We start from the raw sequence: 21,406 nt of genomic DNA, 5'->3' as shown, positions 1-21,406 counted from the left end.
ATCCAAGAATTGCTAGACAAGGGTTTTATTCGCCCTAGTTATTCTCCATGGGGCGCACCGGTATTATTTGTGAAGAAGAAAGATGGTAGTATGCGTCTATGCATTGATTATCGAGAGCTTAATAGGGTCACTATCAAGAATAAGTATCCACTGCCAAGAATTGAAGATTTATTTGATCAGTTACAAGGAGCATCGATATTTTCTAAGATTGATATTCGTTCTGGATACCATCAATTGAAAGTTAAAGAGTCCGATGTTCACAAGAGAGCATTTCGTACGAGATATGTGCACTACGAGTTTATGGTCATGTCATTTGGGTTGACCAATGCGCCAGAGATCTTCATGGATCTCATGAGTCGCGTATTTCAACCGTATCTGGATCAGTTTATTATAGTATTTATTGATGATATATTGATCGATTCCAAGAACAGAGATGAGCATAGTCGTCCTTTGAGGACAGCACTGCAAGTACTGCAAGATAGAAAGCTTTATGCAAAATTCAGAAAGTGCGAGTTTTGGCTTGATAGAGTGACATTTTTAGGCCTCATCATTTCTAATAGAGGAGTGGAAGTCGATCCAAGTAAAGTTGAGGCAGTGAAAGATTGGCCAGTACCGAATAGCGTTACCGAGATTCGCAGTTTCTTGGGACTAGCTGGCTATTATCGCAAATTCATCAAGGGATTTTCATCTATTGCAGTACCATTGACATCATTGACTAAGAAGAATGCAAAGTTTATTTGGAGATCCAAGTGCCAAGATAGTTTTGACAAGTTGAAGCAAGCCTTAACATCAGCGCCGGTGTTATCTATGCCATCGGGACAAGGTGAATATGTTTTTTGTACTGACACTTCTAAACTTGGTTTAGGCGCAGTTCTGATGCAAAATGACCGAGTTATAGCCTGTGCGTCGAGATAGTTGAAAATTCAGGAGAAAAAATACCCTACTCATGATCTTGAGTTGCAGTAGTAGTTTTTGCATTGAAGATTTGGAGACACTACCTTCATGGGGAGAAGTGCAAAATATTCACCGATCATAAAAGTCTGAAATACTTCTTCACCCAAAAAGAATTGAATATTAGACAGCGAAGATGGCTTGAGTTAGTAAAGGACTACGACTGTGAAATTAGCTATCATCCGGGGAAAGCTAATGTTGTGGAAGACGCATTGAGTAGAAAAGCAGCAGTTATCACTCAATTATCACTCCAAAGACCGTTGCAATCCGAGATACAGTGGTTTGAGCTTACAATATATGCTAGGGGAGGCCCCTAATCTTGCCACATTATAAGTGCTGTTGACTTTGAGAGATGGAATTCGCGATGGGCAGTCTACTGATGAGCAGTTACAAAAGTAGATAACAAGAGATGAAGCCAAGGGCCAGAAGTTATATTCAGAGGTGGATGGTATAGTTCGTTATCGAGATTGTTTATGGGTTCCTAGTGATGGTTCTTTGAGAGATCTCATTATGAAGGAAGCTCATGACACACCATATTCCATTCATCCGGGAAGCACGAAAATGTATAAAGATTTGTAGTTGTTATACTGGTGGCCAGACATGAAGAGGGATATTCTGAGATTTGTATCCGAGTGTTTGACTTGTCAGCAAGTCAAAGCAGAGCATCAAAGACCAGCGGGAAAACTTAAGCCACTTCCTATTCCCGAGTGGAAAAAGAAAAACATCACTATGGACTTTGTTGTGGGATTGCCATAGACTATTAAGGGATTCAATGCTATATGGGTGATAATCGATCGTCCTACAAAATTAGCGCATTTTCTACCTATCAAGACGACCTTCACCATGATTCAGTATGCAGAGTTATATATTCGAGAGATAGTTCGTCTGCATGGGATTCATGTATCTATTGTTTCTGACAGAGATCCGAGATTCACTTCATCTTTTTGGAAGAGTCTACATGCAGCGTGGGGAGCAAGTAATTATTCAGTACAACATTCCATCCTCAGACCGATGGTCAGTCCGAAAGAGTTATACAAATTTTGGAAGATCTACTGCGAGCATCTGTTATTGATTTCCAAGGTAGTTGGGAACCAAAATTACCTCTAGTGGAGTTCACCTACAATAATAACTATCAATCATCAATCGAAATGGCTCCTTTTGGGGCACTTTATGGAAGGAAATGTAGATCTCCTATTCAATCCGGATGTGATTGAAGAGACTACCGAGATTGTAGCAAAAATCAGTGAGAGCATGAGAACTGCACAAAGTCGACAGAAAAGTTATGCAGACAAGATACGGAGGGGCTTAGAGTTTACAGTGGGCGACCATGTATTTGTGAAAATAGCACCTATGAAAGGTGTTATGCTCTTTGGAAAGAAAAGCAAGCTTAGTCCGAGATTTATTGGTCCATTTGAGATATTGGAGAGGATTGAGACACTAGCTTATAGAGTGGCGTTGCCACCAATGCTTTGTAGAGTTCATAATGTGTTCCATATTTTGATGCTGCGGAAGTACATGTCGAATCCATCACATGTACTAAATTAGGAACCATTTCAATTAACTCCAAATATGACTTATGTGGAAAGACCTGCCCAAATCTTGGGAAGGAAAGAAAGAAGACTCCGAAACAAAGTCATTCCAATGGTGAAGATCAAGTGGCTGAATCACTCGGAAGAAGAAGCTACTTGGGAAACCGAGAGGGACTTGAGGAGTCACTATCCAGAATTATTCGGTAAGTTCTAATTTCGAGGACGGAATTTTATTTAAGGGGGGAGGAATTGTAAGGTCCAAAATTAAGACGACGTAATCTAACTGCATGCAAATATAGGAAATATGAAAAATGAGTAATTAATTGATTTAATTGATTATGTGACATGCATGAATTCATGTAAATAGGATTTAATTTCCATTATGTATAAAACTGTATTTTTAAGGGATATTCAAGTTGCGATCGAAAAACGGAGACCGAGGGCTGAAAAAACGTAAAATGTTTTTATTAAATAATTGTTTTCAAGTGTTTAAAATATGATTGATGTTTTTTCATATTTATGAAAATAAGGAGTTTGAGGTGGTTTTATACGCCGAGACATAAATTTTATCGGTGCTAGTTTTTCAACAAAAATAAGAACTTTTTGAGGACCCGGTTATTAAATTTATAAACTTATTTTGAAAAAAGTATTGTAATATTTTAATTAAATCCTAATTAAGACCAATGGAACTAATTTGTTAACTTATTAGGCCTATGCCTTATTTAGGGATTTAATTAGTATATAATATATGTAAACCACCCCAAACCTTACACTCTCTACAAAAAAAAAAGACACACCTCAATTTTCAGAATTCTATCACCAAATACACAACACACACCAACAATTTGGTAGAGAAGAAAAAAAAAAGAAGAAATCGAAATTCCAAGGGAAAGTTCAAGCCAAGGTCTCGCCCCGTTCTTCGCGATCGTGAACGGTTTTTCGTGCGTTAAATATGCAAAGGCATGCATATTTCTTTCTTTCAAACATCATTACACCATAATATTTGTGTAAGCATACTTTTTAAGGAAAAACATGGCACACAAACAGAATTTTCGAAACTACATGTTCATGGGTTCTAAAATTGAGTTTTTGATTACCAAAATCATGTTTATGTATTGTGTAAGGAGCTGCCATGATTAGGACTCAATCAAGTACTGTTTTTGATAAATATTAGAGTCCTAGTTCATCACCAAATACCCTGCAGAAACGAAAACACGTAAGATGGAACTATGTTCGAAAACATGCATCATAGGTGATCGGGTTCTCGAGTTGGTGGCTTGGCTTGGTTAGGCTGGACCAGTACTGGGCTAGAGTCTCGTGATGGGTCTGAGAAGAGGTCCTAGCCATGCTATGGCTCAAGTAAGTGGGCTGGGAGGAGTCCTTGCCAAGAAGGTTTCCTACTCGAGAGCCATCCAAGTCGCGCGCAGGTTTCGCAGACGTGCAGGGAGTCAAGGGCTCGGCCTGGGGTTCAAGGGCTGGGTTTGGATGCGACCTTAGGGTCCTAGGTGAGTGCAAAATATGTTGGTTCAGGGGCTAGGTCGGTTGTCTAAGTCCTAAGAAAGGATGAAGAGTCCTACACCTAAGGGAGTTCTCGGCCATGCTCACAGCTGTGGTTGGTGCTTCGTTTTTGAGTTAGGGTCGGTTTCCTTGGTTGCCTAGAGTCCAGTAGGGTGCCTAAGGGTGATGGTCAGTGTTTGGTCCAGCATGGCTCGGGCGTGGTTCATGAAAATCGGACCATGGCTCGGGGTCGAAACATATAGGTCAAGTTAGGGTTTTGATGTGAAAAATAATTGAAACACGGCTCAGGGGTTCGATTCATGGTTCACAAGGGCTAATATAATATAAAAGACTAAGTTTTGAATTTATAAATTTTATATTGATGTTTGAGATTTTTCGGGATTAAAACGCCTTCAAAACGACTAATTACGAGTTAATTAAAAAGCCTAGTTTTTATGCTAAATAAAATTATGGGAATTTTAATTTAAGCTTAAAAAATTATTTGTGACATGTTTGAGACAACAGAATTAAGAAAATGTCAAAAACGAAAAATTGTACGTCCAGGGGTAAAACGATCTTTTTACACCTGAAAATTAGTAAACGTCATGTCAGTGATCTAATTGCTGTTTTATATGTCAATATGATTATTTCAAATGTTCATGAATTTTTATATGTTAAATTATGATTTTTAAATGTTCGTGAATTTTTACGATGTAAATTGGACATTTAAAAGATATGTTGCATGCTTTGTTACAAAATAAAATGATATTATTATGCATGTTTTTATTAAGTGATGGAAATACGAAATGTTGAAGGACGTGAAGAGATTGTGACTAATACGATGATGTGTTGGAGAAATCGTGAGGGTTATGGTCCTAGTGAAAGCCCGACGATCATATTTCCTTGGATACAGATATGAACACGAATACGATGATATGTTAATACGTAAGATCAAGGCCCAGTTGACCGGTGAGAGTGTCACTGGTGTTCCCGCCGTCCACTACTGTGGTTACATGTAGATGGATCCATCGGCCAACACGTATACGAACACAAAAGTCACAATCAACGATCTGAATTCAACAAAACATGAATTTGATTAGGAATATGTATAAGTTGAGGATGATATGGACATGTTTATGGTTATCAAAATGTTTAAGTCAAAGTTTATGCATTATTATGAAAAATGTTATTTTAAGTACAAGTAATTTTCACTTTTGCATGTGAACTGTAGTACGTATTACTTGTTATCCAGAATATGATGTGTTGAGTCTTTAGACTCACTATGTGTGATTGATGCATGTGGGTATGATCATAATTTTGATAGAGGCTTGGATGCCCGATTTGACTGGACTAGAGGTTCACATAACCCGAGGACCAGCGTTTCTATTTTCCGCATTTAAAGTTTATGAATTACATTAAAGATTTTACGACTATTTATTTATGTTTGAGAGATTTTGAGAGGTTTAGTATGGACTACATTTTTCAATATTTATTGTTTTTTTTTGGTTTGGTAAAACGATTAACGATGTCATGTTTTGACTATTTCCTTTGGATTTTCAATTACTAGCGGGATGTTTTATTTTAAAATGGTGCAAGGTAATTTCAAAGTATTTATGTATTTATGTAATGGCCGAAATTTTGAGAGCTTAAAAAAAAATTTCTAATATTTTTAAGAAAAAGATTAAGCTGACGTTTCATCAACAATATTCTTCGAACTCATTGTAGATAAAATAATTCTTCTAATGTACAGATTCGTACAAAGAATAAGAGAATAAATATTTCCTGCCATAGTCTTCAACCATTAGCTGAAGTCAGTTGATCTTCATTTCTTCTTCTTTCCTTTGTCTTCTCTTTTCTGAACTTTTAACTCTTCTATCTCTTCTATTTCCCCTTTTTTGTCAAGCACATCAACTTTCTTGGATAAAATTCGAACATCCGCTGCGAGATTGAATACAACATTCATCACAATGTTCGAGGTAAACTCATTGTTAGAGTTAAGCTTCAATGAGTGCGCAAGATGAGTTGACTGTATTTCAGAGTTAACATTCATCATACTGACGAGCTTGGTCTGAACAGTCTGAATTTCTTCAAACAGGGCATTGGTATCTGAAATATCAGGAGAAATGGCTCCGGAATTTTCTAGAATCTGCACCCGTTTCTGTTGAGTAAAAACAACCGTAATGCTGTCAGTTGCTTCAGTTTCATGCCTTACCATTCCTGAAATATTTTCAGTTGTATGTTCCTGTTGAGGCTGGGGAGAAGAAGAGACAATTGGAAGAACAAAATTAGTAGAAGGTTCTTCAGTTTGTTGTTCAGCTGAGATAGAAAATTGTTCAGTTTCTTGCACAGCTGATTCCAAAACTGGTTCTTCAGTCGGTTGATTAACTGGCTCTTTAGTTGGCACTTCTTCAGTTGTAACTGCGTGCAGCTGAGCCTCTTCGATTTGTTCAAAGAATGCCTGTTCAGTCATGACAACTGACTGCACTGGCTCTTTAGTTTGTCCAAAAATAGCCTTCTCGGCCGGTTCTTCAGAAATAGCAGCTTGATAGGTTGGTTTTTCAACAATAATAGGATCTAATGTTTCTTCAGTAACAAAAGGCCGATCTGCTGGTTCCTTAGTCAAGACAACATCTTCAACTGATTTGGATGTTTCCAGCTGAATATCAGAAGTGACTGATTTGATGACCTTATCAAGATTGGCCAATAATAATTCAGCTTCAGAATAAAGCTTCGAATCAACATTTGAAGAGGGAGGTGCTGAAGATGATGATGGTTGAGCAATTGACGTGGAAGGGGCAGTTGGTTGTTGAGAAGATTCAGCAACTATGTCCTTGGAAGGCTCTGGAACTGATTGTTCAGTTGGATCTTGTGATGAAAAATCTTGGGAGACTGCTGGAATGATCAGTTCTTGATCCATTTCCCTATTTTTGATCTCCATCTGCAACGAGAAAAGATCCGAGTCCAGTTGGTCATGCATAGCTTTGTCATTGTATGCAGTTGGATTGGTAGGATCATAGTTCAGTCGCTGTTGAGCAACTATCTTCTGTAGCTTCTTTGCTCTCAGTTGATTGAAGAAATAGTTCTTTCGTCCCAAACTTGAACAATGGTAGATGCCTTGACTACCTTCATAACATAATTTTCCAAATCAACAAATTTATTCAGTTTTTATTTCTTCTGAAGCTGCTTGTCAAAGACTTCAGTCCTGAATTTGACCCATTCATCATAAGCCTTGAGCTTGTTTTCTGAAAATTCATTGATCTCTTGCCAAATGAGATCAATGTGCGTTTGGATTGCGTTGGTTGTTCTGGGCTCTTCTTGCATTTTGTCCTTTCCTTTTGAGTCAGTCAGGTCATGAGGAATGATCAACCCTGAAGTAGTCACATCAATTTGTTCTCTGATCACTAGCTCCTTTGGTCTGGCAAGAGGTAGAGAGGTGTAGCCAGAGATAGTGATCAATGGAGCCTTAACTCCAGTAAGTTTCTTCTTTTCACCTGATTCGGTGACCTTCTTCTTTGGTAGAATAGCAGACAGAGGTAACTGATCCTCAGTTGAGGATTCAGTGTGAATAGCTTTCAGAGGGATAGCCTTGATAGGCTGTTGAGCCCCCGACTGCATCAGTCTTTCAGTTGGGATGGTCCCAACTGCAACAACAAGTTTTGTCTTCAAAGTTCTTGGCTTCTTGATGACCTTGGGAGATGGAGTCTTCTCAGAGTCAGTTTCACTGACAATCAACTTGCGCTTGATTGTCTTCTTCTGAAGAATCTTCTTTTTCTGAACTGGCTTGGGGCCTCTTGTTTCCCAATCTCATTCTTTACCTTCAAGAACTGCTTAGGAGATATGTCCAGTTTTTGCTTTGGTGGCTGGACATTCTTAGCATTGAAGATCTTCAGTTTTGATGATTTTTCAGAGTCATCAGTCACCAGCCCTTTGACTTCCAGCAAATAGCTGAGCTGCACCGCATAACCCTTTTATTGCTTGGACGGTTGAAACATATTCTTCAAGATGTTGAAAATTGTGTTCTTCCAGTTCAGTCTCCGACCAGCCATGACTGCAGTCATAGCTTGAAATTTTTCAAGAGTAAGTGCAGCAAAGGATCTAGTCTTTGCTAAAAGCCCTTTGGCTACGATATCTGCCAGCAGTTGCACCTCTGGCTTTAGCTCCTTCTTGGGATTGGAAACTTTGATTTTCCGACCATCTGCAGTACTCATAACTTAGTTACACAAAGGAAACTTCCTCATTTTGAAACTCGGATGAAAACCATTGAAGAATACATCTGGATGAAGGTCATGTCTTCTTGGGTTAAAGTTCAAGATCTCCAGTCTATTCGTCGACACGGTTCAGTTCCCATTTCCTAGTTCTGATGCATGTGCTGCTGTGGAAAGAATGGCATCAGCTTGAGAAGATCTCTACTTCAGAGTCCTTCAGAGAATTGCATTGCCATGAACTGACTAATTGGTTAAATGTTTGGCAAGATGCTGTAGGAAGTAAACTGAGTGAAGTTGTATGGTATCGACTTCATTCTTGATGAAATCTTGTTTTGTATCATTGGTGTTGTCTATTTATTTTTCTGCAAAACTTAACTTTCATCAGTTGATAAATAGTTAACGAACTGAATATAATAACTGATAAATGTCCATCTGGCATCAGTTGATAAGCATTTAAATAATAAATGACAAACTGAAACAACAATTGACAAAGCAGCAATAAAACTGATATAATTAAGATAAATAAATTAAATCAAGTATATTGCGAAAGTGAGAAAACATATTCTCTGGCAATGGTTTTGTGAAGATGTCAGCAGCTTGTTGTTCAGTTGACACATATTTCAGTCTGATAGCTTTCTTCAGAGCATGATCTCTGATGAAGTGATGCCTGACATCAATGTGCTTGGTCCTTGAGTGAAGAACTGGATTGTAAGTTATTGCAATCGTGCTTGTATTATCACAAAATATGGGAGATTCTTTAGTATCAACTCCATAATCTTTCAGTTGTTGATGAATCCAGAGCAGTTGGAAACATCATCTTACTGCAACAAGGTATTCTGCTTCAGTTGTGGAAGTAGCTATGGATGTTTGCTTCTTGCTGAACCATGAGATCAGTCTGTCTCCTAGAAACTGACAAGATTCACTGGTGCTTTTACGATTTAGCTTACATCCTGTATAATCTGCATCTGAATATCCAACTAAATTGAAAGAAGAGTCTTTAGCGTACCATAATCTCACATTTTGAGTGTCTTTTAGATATTTTAAAAATCTTTTGGCATCGGAAAAGGCGATTGCTTAGGATTTGCTTGAAATCTAGTACACATACAAACAACAAATACAATATCAGGATGACTAGCAGTTAGGTATAATAATGAACCTATTAAACCTCTGTAGAGTGTCGTCTCAACCGATATTCCCCCTTGATCATTGTCCAGTTTGACTGATAAACTCATGGGAGTACTTGCAGCTGAACATGTTTCCATGCCAAATTTCTTGAGTAATTCCTTTGTGTATTTGGTCTGACTGATAAAAATACCAATGTCCAGTTGCTTCACTTGCAGACCGAGAAAGAATGTCAGTTCACCCATCATACTCATCTCAAATTTGTCCTGCATTAACTTAGCAAATTTCTCACAGTTGACCCAAATATAATATCGTCAACATAAATTTGTACAAGTAAAATGTGATCATTCTTAGAAAATTTGAACAAGGTCTTGTCAACTGATCAAACAGTAAAATCATGATCAGTTAAGAATTTTTAAAGTGTCTCATACCAAGATCTTGGAGCTTGTTTAAGACCATATAAAGCTTTGTTCAAATCATAGACATGATCAGGAAAAGAGTGATTTATAAAACTTGGTGGTTCTTCAACATAAACTTCTTCATGTAACTGACCATTCAGGAAGGCACTCTTTATGTCCATCTGGTAAACCTGAAAGTTCTTGAATGATTCATAAGCAAGGAACATTCTAATTGCTTCCAGTCTTGCAACTGGTGCATACGTTTCATCGTAGTAAATTTCTTCCTCTTGCCTATATCTTTGTGCTACCAATCGTGCTTTGTTGCGAGCAACTGTACCATCCTTGTTCAATTTATTTCTGAATATCCATTTTGTACCTATAATTGTTTTACAAACTGGTCTTGGAACTAAGTTCCAGACATTGTTATAGGTAAACTGATTTAGCTCTTCTTGCATTGCATATATCTAGTTAGGATCAGCAAGAGCTTCGTCAGTTTTCTTTGGTTCCAGTTGTGAGACAAAAACATAATTAATGGTCAAATTAAGCATTTGATTTCTTGTTCTTACCGAATCAGATGAATTACCTATCATCAATTCTGGAGGATGTGATTTCTTCCATCTGAGCTCGATATTTGTTGCTTCCATATCAGCAACTGCTTTTGTTGGCAACTGAATGTTTTCAGTTTCAGTTGGAGCTGTATCAGTAGGTAACTGAATATCATCTGTTTGCTCCACCAAATGATTATCAGGAGCAAGTTTCTATTCAACTAATTGATCTAGTATTTCTGGTTCAGGTGTTTGAAGGATTTTTCTATTGATATGATTTTCTTCTTCATTATCATCCTCCAAATTGATCTCTGTAAAACGATCAACTAGCTCAACTGGATCAGTTGGCTTATCAGTTAGCACAATTTCATAAAAAAAAACATGAATAGATTATTCAACATTTAAAGAGCTTTTATTAAAAACTCTATATGCTTTGCAAACTGAAGAATATCCAAAAAATATTCCCTCTGCAGATTTAGCATCAAAGGCTTTTAAATAATTTTTACCATTATCAAGAATAAAACATCTGCAGCCAAATAGTTTGAAATAAGAAACCACACTTTTTCTTCCATGCTAGATCTCATATGGTGTTTTCACATAATTCTTATTAATCATTGATCTGTTCTGAGTGTAACATGCACTGTTTACTGCGTCAGCCCAAAACGTTTGAGAAATACCAGAATCAGCAAGAATTGTTCTAGCAGCTTCTTTAATGGTCCGATTTCTTCTCTCAGCTACACCATTTTGCTGAGGTGTTCTAGCTGCTGAGAGCTCATGCTTGATTTCAATATTTTCTAAAAATTTTGAAAGATTTTGATTGATGAATTCAGTCCCTCTGTCAGACCTTATTCGATCAATTCCAACTAATTTTTCATTTAATAGTCTTTTTAAGAGCTTAATCAGTTGTGCTGCAGTTTGTCTTTGGATTTGAGAAAAATAACCAAAGTAAATCTTGAAAAATCATCCACAACTACTAAGGTGTATTCATTACCCCTGAGCTCATGACTTGTATTAGACAAAAAAGATCCATATGTAACAATTCTAAGCATCGGGAAGATGATTTACAACCTGTAGTAGCCCGAATTCCAAATTGGGTAATTAACGGATTAATGGTGATTAAGAAGGTTTAATGTGTAAGTTTGACCGAGTCATGATCGGACGGACCGAAGATGGTTCGGAAGCACCGAAGAGTTCGGAAGGTCCGAAGTGGGTTCGGTGGATCCGATCATGAGGTGTCAAGAGCAGCTGGACACGTGCATGTTCGGACGGTCCGAAGTGTATGATCGGAGGATCCGATCATGAGCTGTCAAGAGCCAATGGACACGTAGCGTTCGGACGTTCCGAAGTGTTGTTCGGAGGATCCGAACATGGCCTATAAATAGTGCTCGGATTTCTCATTTTTGACTTGCCAATTTCTTGAGTTTTCTCTCATTTTGGAGAGTTTGGAAGGTTTCTAGGGTTAGTTGTTGGTCGAGCGATAGCCAAGAGCTGCCAGGAGTAGTAGCGTAGCGGCGCCTGAGTTACGAGGCAATCGACATCAAAGGGCTGTCGACGGACGAAGGTAAACCATAAACCTTTTGTAGTACTAGGGAGTACTGGTTTTGCTAGTCGAGCATGGTAGTATTGATTGGGTATGCTTTTGATGCATAGGCTTGTTCTAGACCTGATTAGCGGTGTTGCGTAAGGATAGGCTTGCTGTGATAGAGGTACGAAAGTACTATCCGAGATATCCTGGTTGAGTATACATTCTTATATGTGTTGCATGATTATGTGGTGCATTGATATATGTCATATGATGCATGCTATTATGTCACGTTTATTACTGCACGTTGCATTTCATGTTGAGCCGTACCTCCTTCGAGATAGCCTTTACTGTTGAGCTGTATCTCTTTCGAGATAAGCTATATCTTGGGGCCGCTCAGCCCTGTCTTGTGGACGCATGGACACCGAGAGTACACAGTGGCCGACGGGTCGGGAGGGCTTCGGTGGTCCGGGACATTTTAGGTCCACGTCTGTCTTGTAGTGGATGCAGTGACCCAGAGGTGTACCGCGCGGCACTATCCACTTGGCGCCTCTAGACTGAGCATTGTTGAGATCCTTTTGTGACTCCTGTTTCTTGACTACCCCGGTATCATGATCATAGCATGTGCATTTCATATAGGTCTGTATACTCATACTTTTGTACTGGGCGTTCTTATCGCTCACGTCCTCGGTTTTGTTTATTCTTGGACACCCCATTCCCACGGGGCAGGCCTCAGGTTGGACAGCTCAGGAGGAGCAGGAGGAGGACGTTGAGTAGCTGGTTGGTTTAGTTTATCGGTATTGTTTTGATTCGATATGGTTGTATTGGATATTTTATTTTTGAGTTATTCTAGACTTCGATTGGGTTGTATAACCATTATTTTGTTGACTTTTTCCGCTGTTATCTCTGATTATTGTTAATTAGGTTAATTGCATGCTTAGTTCTTGCCTAGTAGGTGATTCTGGAACGGGTCACTACATTTATGGTATCAGAGCATGCATACGATTTTGGGATATAGATTTCTGTTTTGGGATTTCCGTTGACCAATTTACTAGTTTCCCCATTCTATGTTGTAGCAATGGCTGACCACTTTGGTGACGGGAGTAGTCAGGGGAGTGTAGGTCGATGGGGTGACCAGGACGATCATAGACGTCATCGTGAACATCGTCATCGTCGGGATGGTCCTAGGCGTTTCGATATGCATCGTTTCATGCAGATGGGGCCTAAGCCTTTAGTTGGCGGTGAGACTCCCGATGATGCGGAGGATTGGTTAGAGCGCATGGAGAGTTGTTTCCGCGCATTCCAGTGCACCGATGAGCAGAAGATGGAGACCCTTAGTTTTCTTCTCGAGGGCCGTGCTCGCAGGTGGTGGCGATCGACTTCTGCGCCGATAGTCCAGTCCCAGGGTAGAGCGACTTGGGCCGATTTCCGTGCAGCGTTCATGCAGCTGTACTTTCCTCCAGCCCTTCGCCAGGCCAAGACGATTGAGCTCCTGAACCTTAAGCAGGGGAGTATGTCTGTTGATGAGTATCAGCAGAAATTCTTCGAGTTGTTACCCTTTGCGCCTCATATCAGTGGCAGTTCTGAAGCCAAGTACGATCATTTCCTTCAGGGCCTTAACCAGGAGATCTTTGATCGAGTCACTGTCTGTGATAATCCTACTTCGTACGATGGGTTGGTGAACCGGTGTCGTCAAGCAGAGATCAGTCTCCAGCGTGGTAGGGCTATTCTTTCTTCTAGACCTCCGAGTGTTTTGAGCCCTCGACCTCAGTCTTTCAAGAAATCTGGTTCTTCTTCTTCTGAATCTGGATCAAGGTCTAGCGGTGTTGTTCGCTTTGGTGAGAAGAAGGATTCTTGTGCGCATTGTGGGAAGAACCATCCATCGGAGCAATGCCGATTAGCAGCAGGAGCTTGTTTTCAGTGCGGAGAGATGGGTCATCTCAAGAAGAATTGTCCTCAGCTGCGAGGTGGAGTAGGATCTGGTTCTGGATCCCAGACGACTGTTCAGCAGAGGAGACAGGGTCAGGTAGTGGGTAGTTCGAATCTTCGACCTCGTGCCCAAGGTCAGGTTTTTGCGCTGAACCAGGATCAGCCTGGGATGTAATTGTTATACAGTTGTAATGAAGAATATTTGCAGTGTATTATAATGGTGTTTTATTCTCTTGCCTAGATTTCGAGGACGAAATCTTTTTAAGGGGGGGAGAATGTAGTAGCCCGAATTCCAAATTGGGTAATTAACGGATTAATGGTGATTAAGAAGGTTTAATGTGTAAGTTTGACCGAGTCATGATCGGACGGACCGAAGATGGTTCGGAAGCACCGAAGAGTTCGGAAGGTCCGAAGTGGGTTCGGTGGATCCGATCATGAGGTGTCAAGAGCAGCTGGACACGTGCATGTTCGGACGGTCCGAAGTGTATGATCGGAGGATCCGATCATGAGCTGTCAAGAGCCAATGGACACGTAGCGTTCGGACGTTCCGAAGTGTTGTTCGGAGGATCCGAACATGGCCTATAAATAGTGCTCGGATTTCTCATTTTTGACTTGCCAATTTCTTGAGTTTTCTCTCATTTTGGAGAGTTTGGAAGGTTTCTAGGGTTAGTTGTTGGTCGAGCGATAGCCAAGAGCTGCCAGGAGTAGTAGCGTAGCGGCGCCTGAGTTACGAGGCAATCGACATCAAAGGGCTGTCGACGGACGAAGGTAAACCATAAACCTTTTGTAGTACTAGGGAGTACTGGTTTTGCTAGTCGAGCATGGTAGTATTGATTGGGTATGCTTTTGATGCATAGGCTTGTTCTAGACCTGATTAGCGGTGTTGCGTAAGGATAGGCTTGCTGTGATAGAGGTACGAAAGTACTATCCGAGATATCCTGGTTGAGTATACATTCTTATATGTGTTGCATGATTATGTGGTGCATTGATATATGTCATATGATGCATGCTATTATGTCACGTTTATTACTGCACGTTGCATTTCATGTTGAGCCGTACCTCCTTCGAGATAGCCTTTACTGTTGAGCTGTATCTCTTTCGAGATAAGCTATATCTTGGGGCCGCTCAGCCCTGTCTTGTGGACGCATGGACACCGAGAGTACACAGTGGCCGACGGGTCGGGAGGGCTTCGGTGGTCCGGGACATTTTAGGTCCACGTCTGTCTTGTAGTGGATGCAGTGACCCAGAGGTGTACCGCGCGGCACTATCCACTTGGCGCCTCTAGACTGAGCATTGTTGAGATCCTTTTGTGACTCCTGTTTCTTGACTACCCCGGTATCATGATCATAGCATGTGCATTTCATATAGGTCTGTATACTCATACTTTTGTACTGGGCGTTCTTATCGCTCACGTCCTCGGTTTTGTTTATTCTTGGACACCCCATTCCCACGGGGCAGGCCTCAGGTTGGACAGCTCAGGAGGAGCAGGAGGAGGACGTTGAGTAGCTGGTTGGTTTAGTTTATCGGTATTGTTTTGATTCGATATGGTTGTATTGGATATTTTATTTTTGAGTTATTCTAGACTTCGATTGGGTTGTATAACCATTATTTTGTTGACTTTTTACGCTGTTATCTCTGATTATTGTTAATTAGGTTAATTGCATGCTTAGTTCTTGCCTAGTAGGTGATTCTGGAACGGGTCACTACACAACCTCTGTTTTTGAATGAAGATCTTACTTGTTTACCAAACTGACATGCTGAACAAACTTCATCTTTTGAAAAATCTATTTTGGGCAAATCAGTTACAAGATCATGGTTACTCAGGTAGGCAATAGATTTAAAGTTTAAGTGGTTCAAATCTTAGGCCACAACCAGTTTTTAAAGACTTGGAAGAAATGAAACAAACGGTTGCATAAGGTTGTTCAGTCCAACTGAATTGGTAAGTGTTTCCACAACGATTTCCAGTTAGGATCACTTCATCAGTTGAGTCTCTAACTGAACAAGTGTATCTGTCAAACTGAACTGAGAAATTATTGTCGCATAACTGACCGATGCTTATCAAGTTATACTTCAAATTCTCAACCAGCAAAGCATCTTTAATTGTAATGTTATCATGGATAAGCTTACTCTTACCCACAGTTTTACCTTTGGAGTTGTCTCCAAAACTGATGTTTGGTCCAGTATATTTGATCAGTTGAGATAGAAAATTTGCATCTCCTGTCATATGCCGCGAACAACGACAGTCTAGATACCAAGTTGATTCTTTGTTTGTTCCTGTTACCTGCAATCACAAATAGTATATAATTTTGGTACCCATATTGATTTGGGTCCTAAACTGATTAGTCCTTTAGGAACTCAGACTTGGACCAGTCTAAATGACTTTCCGGTTGCTGTGTTCCAAATGGTTTTTCTCAAATTCTTGGCAATGTGTGTGTGATGTGAAGATGAAACAATATGATTTGTAACCTTTTTCAACTGACTGTTCTTTTGATATCGTTTCTGAACTGGCTTACAGTTGTAGTAATTGTAATAGCCATTCTTGAGTACTAGTTTTTGTAACTGAATCGTTTAGGTGACCAGTTTCTTGAATCAGTTGAACTCTCATAGCAATATCCAATTCCATACCTGTAACGTACCGTATTTTCATACTTAAAAATTTGCGGAAAAATAAAAAATTTTCTTAAATGTAAACATCCATAAGGTCGTCACTCAACATTCATAAATCTCAAAATCATCCATTACCAATAGAATTTTGCTAAAAGAAACTGTCTCTAAATATTTCGCATCCAGATATTTAAAAATCAGAGTATTTTTAAAACTCTCATAAAACGTAAACATTGTGGTCTCGGGTCTAGCATGCCACTCAGTCCAAGCCCGCCCCTTAGTCACCCCCTCCTGTCTCCTCAACATAGTCACCTGCATCGATCAAGTACTCAACACGTATAAACTGGGATAACGAGTACTACATAATAGAATCGCATGCATCTTAAAAATAGAACGTACATAACTTGAAACTTGAGCTTGCTTAATAAACTTGAACATACATACGTACATAACTAGACGTGCCATCAACATAAAGTTTCATAAACATACTACATACTTGAACATACATAACTTCATCATTTTGCGTAGTGGCATGTTTCAAAGCAAGTGACCCGTAATATAATAAATGCCTGATCAGACAAACCACAGTACTGGACTGACAGAGACGTATTCACTGCCACATACATGAGATCTCCGTTCATAATTTAACGGGCTGGTTGGTCCACGTTCATATTTAACGCTTTCCAACCTCGATCTAACCCGTTCATAATTTAACGGGCGGATTGGTCCCCGTTCATAATTTAACGCTTCCCAATCCTAAACATAATTTGGTCACAAGACATTTATAATACCTCAAAATCTTAAAATATTTTCTTGCACGTCATACATACTTACTTGGCGTTGAGGGATTCGTTGGACTTCGATCGGGGCCGTTGCTGCACATACTAACATGAATTGGAATGCTTAACTGATATACTTAGACATAATAATCAAGCTTACTCACAAGTTCGTTTAATCCCTTAGGACGTTCTACAATTCCCATGACTCGACCTTGTACCCCATTGTACTAAACCAAGACATCGAACCTCCAAGCATAGTATAAGATTTCTCCCAAAATAGTGAAGGACACGAACCCTGTGCCTACATCCGTGTAGGGGTCCGTGTAGACTCTGGAAATAGACACCGAAAGGAATAAAAGGCACGGACCCCGTGTAAAGGTCCGTGTAGGGGTCCGTCTAGTCTCTGGAAAAAGACACTTCGGGTGAACAAAGGGCACGGACCCCGTGTCAGGGTCCGTCCCCGGGTCCGTGTACCTGCGGGACGTTCCAACACGGGAAAATTCTGAACCTGATATGCTTAACACCTAACTCAATCGTACGGACTACGAATAGACACCACGAGACACTTCTTAGAACACTAAGGCATTATGTCAAACCCAAGTGAACATTAAAAATAACCCCAAGAGTAACAATCCACAACCAACAACACAATTCGGATTTCGACACCAACTTTCTTCCTACGACGCTTAATTCAACTTGGTGCCTAACGACGTGAACCCACACGTTAATAACCATCCCAACATCATAAAAGAAGTACCTATACGCAGCAGCGATCACCCGTCGATTTCCAACGAAGCCTGCAACACAAAAACTTCAAGAACACAATTTTCGTAAAAGTCGCAGTTTGAGCAGTCCCACGAAAAGCTCCATAACTCACTCAATTTTCATCCAAAAATCTTGAATTTTATATCAAATCGAAGGCATCGAAAAGTTACAATTTTGTAGTTGAAATTTTTCTCAAATTCTCGACTGAAAAATCGCAGTTTCAACCAGAACAGTAAAAACATAAATTTCAGATCTAAAGAGGGTTTCAAAAGCGATTTAAACATGATTGCTCAAACTTCTACACAACGTACACATGGTTTTACGCATAAATAACAACGCACGCATAATACGACATGATCGATGCATCAAGAAAGAATAGACGTGCCTTTTGATATCAAACTTTACCGACACGGCGATATCGAAGCGGAGAACGAAGCGAGGTTGATCCAAGACGATCGTGGCTCGATTGTCTTGCAATAAAATCCACCAAAAACTCGATGGAAAGATAAGGGGAAGGGGGCGGCTGCTTTCTACCTTAGAACCCTAGGTTTTCTTTCTTTTAAAATCTGAAAATGAGATGTGTAGGGTGTGTTGTGTGTTTTAATGTGTGTAAAAACGTGTAAGTGTGTGTGAGTGTGTGCAACGTGTGTGTGGATTTTTAATTAGGAGAAATTAGTGCTCAATTAACTAATTAAAGTACTAATTAAAAGTAATCACACAGTAATCTAATCAAACTCCTCATTTAAAATAATTACTCACAAATTTTCAAAGTTTCAAACTCTTAAAAAAATCTAAACACATAAATAAGGTTTTAAAATGCTAAAACTAAATAAATCATCTAGAACGCCCCGTCTTTAACTTAAAATAAAATACCATCTTTGAAATTTCCAAAAATCGTCGCCGGGTCTTTTCCTCCATCCCACCTCGAATAATCACCTGAAACACGAAACTCGAAAAATCTTTTAACGTGCATCACATAAACAAATTTAATTTAAAATAATGCATTTAAATAAATCATGCACTACTAAGACTCATTTTAAAATTAAATAAATGCTTTAATAATTAATTAAATGCATGGGTTATACGTGTACTGAATTTGGGCACTACAGTTCTTCCCCCATTTATAAAAATTTCGTCCTCGAAATTAAGTCTTACCGAACAACTCCGGGTAGCGAAGTCTCATATCTGCTTCTGACTCCCATGTGGCTTCTTCCACAGATTGGTTTAGCCACCTAACTTTGCTTAGCTTAGTCACCTTGTTCCGAAGTCTACGCTCCTGCCTGTCTAGGATTTGGACTGGTTTCTCCTCATAAGACAGGTCTGGAGCCAGCTACAACGGCTCATAACTCAGAATGTGAGAAGGATTGGCTAGATATTTCCTCAGCATGGAGACGTGGAACACATTGTGTACCCCGGCCAGATTCGGCGGAAGGGATACACGATAGGCTAGTGTCCCAAATCTGTCCAAAATCTCAAACGGCCCAATGAACCTCGGACTCAGTTTGCCTCTTTTCCCAAATCTCATAACACCCTTCATAGGTGCTATCTTGACAAAGACGTGATCACCAACGGCAAACTCGAGATCTCTCCTCCTCTTATCAGCATAGCTCTTCTGACGACTTTGGTCAGTCTTCATTCTGTCACGAATCTTGACCACCACGTCTGTAGTCTGTTGAATTATCTCTTGACCAAGTTCTGCTCTCTTACCAACTTCATCCCAATGAACTGGGTGATCTGCACTTCCTCCCGTACAACGCCTCATAGAGAGCCATACCATTAGATGCTTGGAAGCTGTTGTTGTATGTGAACTCCACTAGAGGTAGTCTAGACTCCCAAGTTCCTTGAAAATCAATCATGCAGGCCCTCAGCAAATCCTCTAAAATCTGAATCACTCGCTCAGACTGACCATCTATCTGCGGGTGAAAAGCTGTACTGAAAAGAAACTTTGTCCCCATGGCTGCATGTAAGCTCTTCCAGAAGGACGACGTAAACCTTGGGTCCCTATCGGACACAATTGAAACTGGGAATCCATGTAAACGAACGATCTCCCTGAGATAAAGCTCGGCATACTACGTCATGGAGAAAGTCGTCTTTACTGGTAGAAAATACGCTGATTTAGTGAGTCGGTCCACTATAACCCAAATGGAATTCAATCCTATGACTGATCTCGGCAACCCAACCACAAAATCCATAGTAATGTTCTCCCACTTCCCCTCGGGAATGGGGAGTGGCTTAACCAATCTTGCTAGCCTCTGATGTTCAGCTTTTACTTGCTGGCAAGTGAGGCATTCTGACACAAATTGACGGATGTCTCTCTTCATCCCTGGCCACCAATACAAAATCTGGAGATCCTTATACATCTCGGTACCTCCTGGATGGATAGAATACGGAGATGTGTGTGCCTCTGTCAAAATATCCTGTCTGATCGATTCACCACTAGGAACCCACATTCTACCTCTGTACCTCACAATCCGATCTGACACGGTATAAAGAACACTGTCCTTGGCCTCATCTTTCAGTCTCTATTTCTGTAGCTGCTTGTCTGAAGACTGTCCTGCCCGGATACGGTCTAGCAAATCAGATTTGACTGTCAAATTAGATAGTCTAGGAGCTCTACCCTCCCGATAAATCTCTAGACCAAATCTTTGAATCTCCGACTGAAGCGGTCTCTGAGCTGGCAACTGAGCAACAACTGCCACTTTTCTGCTCAAAGCTTCTGCGACAACATTAGCCTTCCCCAGATGGTAGCTAATTTCGCAGTCGTAATCTTTCACAAGTTCCAACCACCGTCTCTGTCTCATATTCAGCTCTTTCTGCGTGAAGAAATATTTGAGGCTCTTGTGGTCGGTGAAAATCTGACAATTCTCGCCGTATAGATAGTGTCTCCAAATTTTCAGTGCGAAGACAACGGCGGCTAGCTCAAGGTCATGCGTCGGGTAGTTCTTCTCGTGCACTTTCAACTGCCTGGAGGCATAAGCTATGACCCGACCTTGCTGCATCAATACTGTGCCTAACCCAAGCTTAGATGCATCGATATATAACACAAATTCTCCTTGCCCGGACGGCATGGCTAGCACTGGCACTGAAATAAGAGCTTGCTTCAAGGTGTGAAGCTCTTCTGGCATTCCTCACTCCACACAAACTTAGCATTTTTCTTGGTCAGTGAAGTGAGTGGCACTGCTATGGACGAAAATCCATTAATTAACTTACGGTAGTAGCCTGCTAAACCCAAAAAGCTGCGGATTCTGATGCATTTTTTGGTTCAACCCATTCCTTAACGGCTGCTACCTTCGCTGGGTCCACCTCAATACCACTGCTAGATACTATATGCCCCAAAAATGCAACTTTCTGCAACCAGAATTCACACTTGCTGAACTTCGAAAATAGCTTGCGACTCTGCAAGGTCTGCAAAACTGTCCTCAAATGCTGGCTATGCTCCTCTTGGCTCTTAGAGTAAATGAGAATGTCGTCAATGAATACTATGACGAATTGATCGAGAAACGGCTGAAATACGCGGTTCATGAGATCCATGAAAATTGCTGGAGCATTTGTCAATCCAA

At 40.2% G+C, this 21,406-nt stretch overlaps 1 protein-coding gene across 1 annotated transcript; it reads left to right on the top strand.

The window, feature by feature from the left end:
• Window positions 1-342: 342 nt before the first annotated feature.
• On the top strand, window positions 343-915 carry LOC140835832 (uncharacterized mitochondrial protein AtMg00860-like). Its single transcript, XM_073201242.1, has one exon. It carries the CDS (start codon window positions 343-345, stop codon window positions 913-915), a length of 573 nt encoding a protein of 190 aa, XP_073057343.1.
• The last annotated feature ends 20,491 nt before the right edge of the window (window positions 916-21,406 follow it).

Source organism: Primulina eburnea, chromosome 7 (assembly GCF_022965805.1).
Source record: "Primulina eburnea isolate SZY01 chromosome 7, ASM2296580v1, whole genome shotgun sequence".
Taxonomy (NCBI): domain Eukaryota; kingdom Viridiplantae; phylum Streptophyta; class Magnoliopsida; order Lamiales; family Gesneriaceae; genus Primulina; species Primulina eburnea.
The sequence above is the reverse complement of the archived record's forward strand: the minus strand, read 5'-3'. Positions and strand labels throughout refer to the sequence as shown.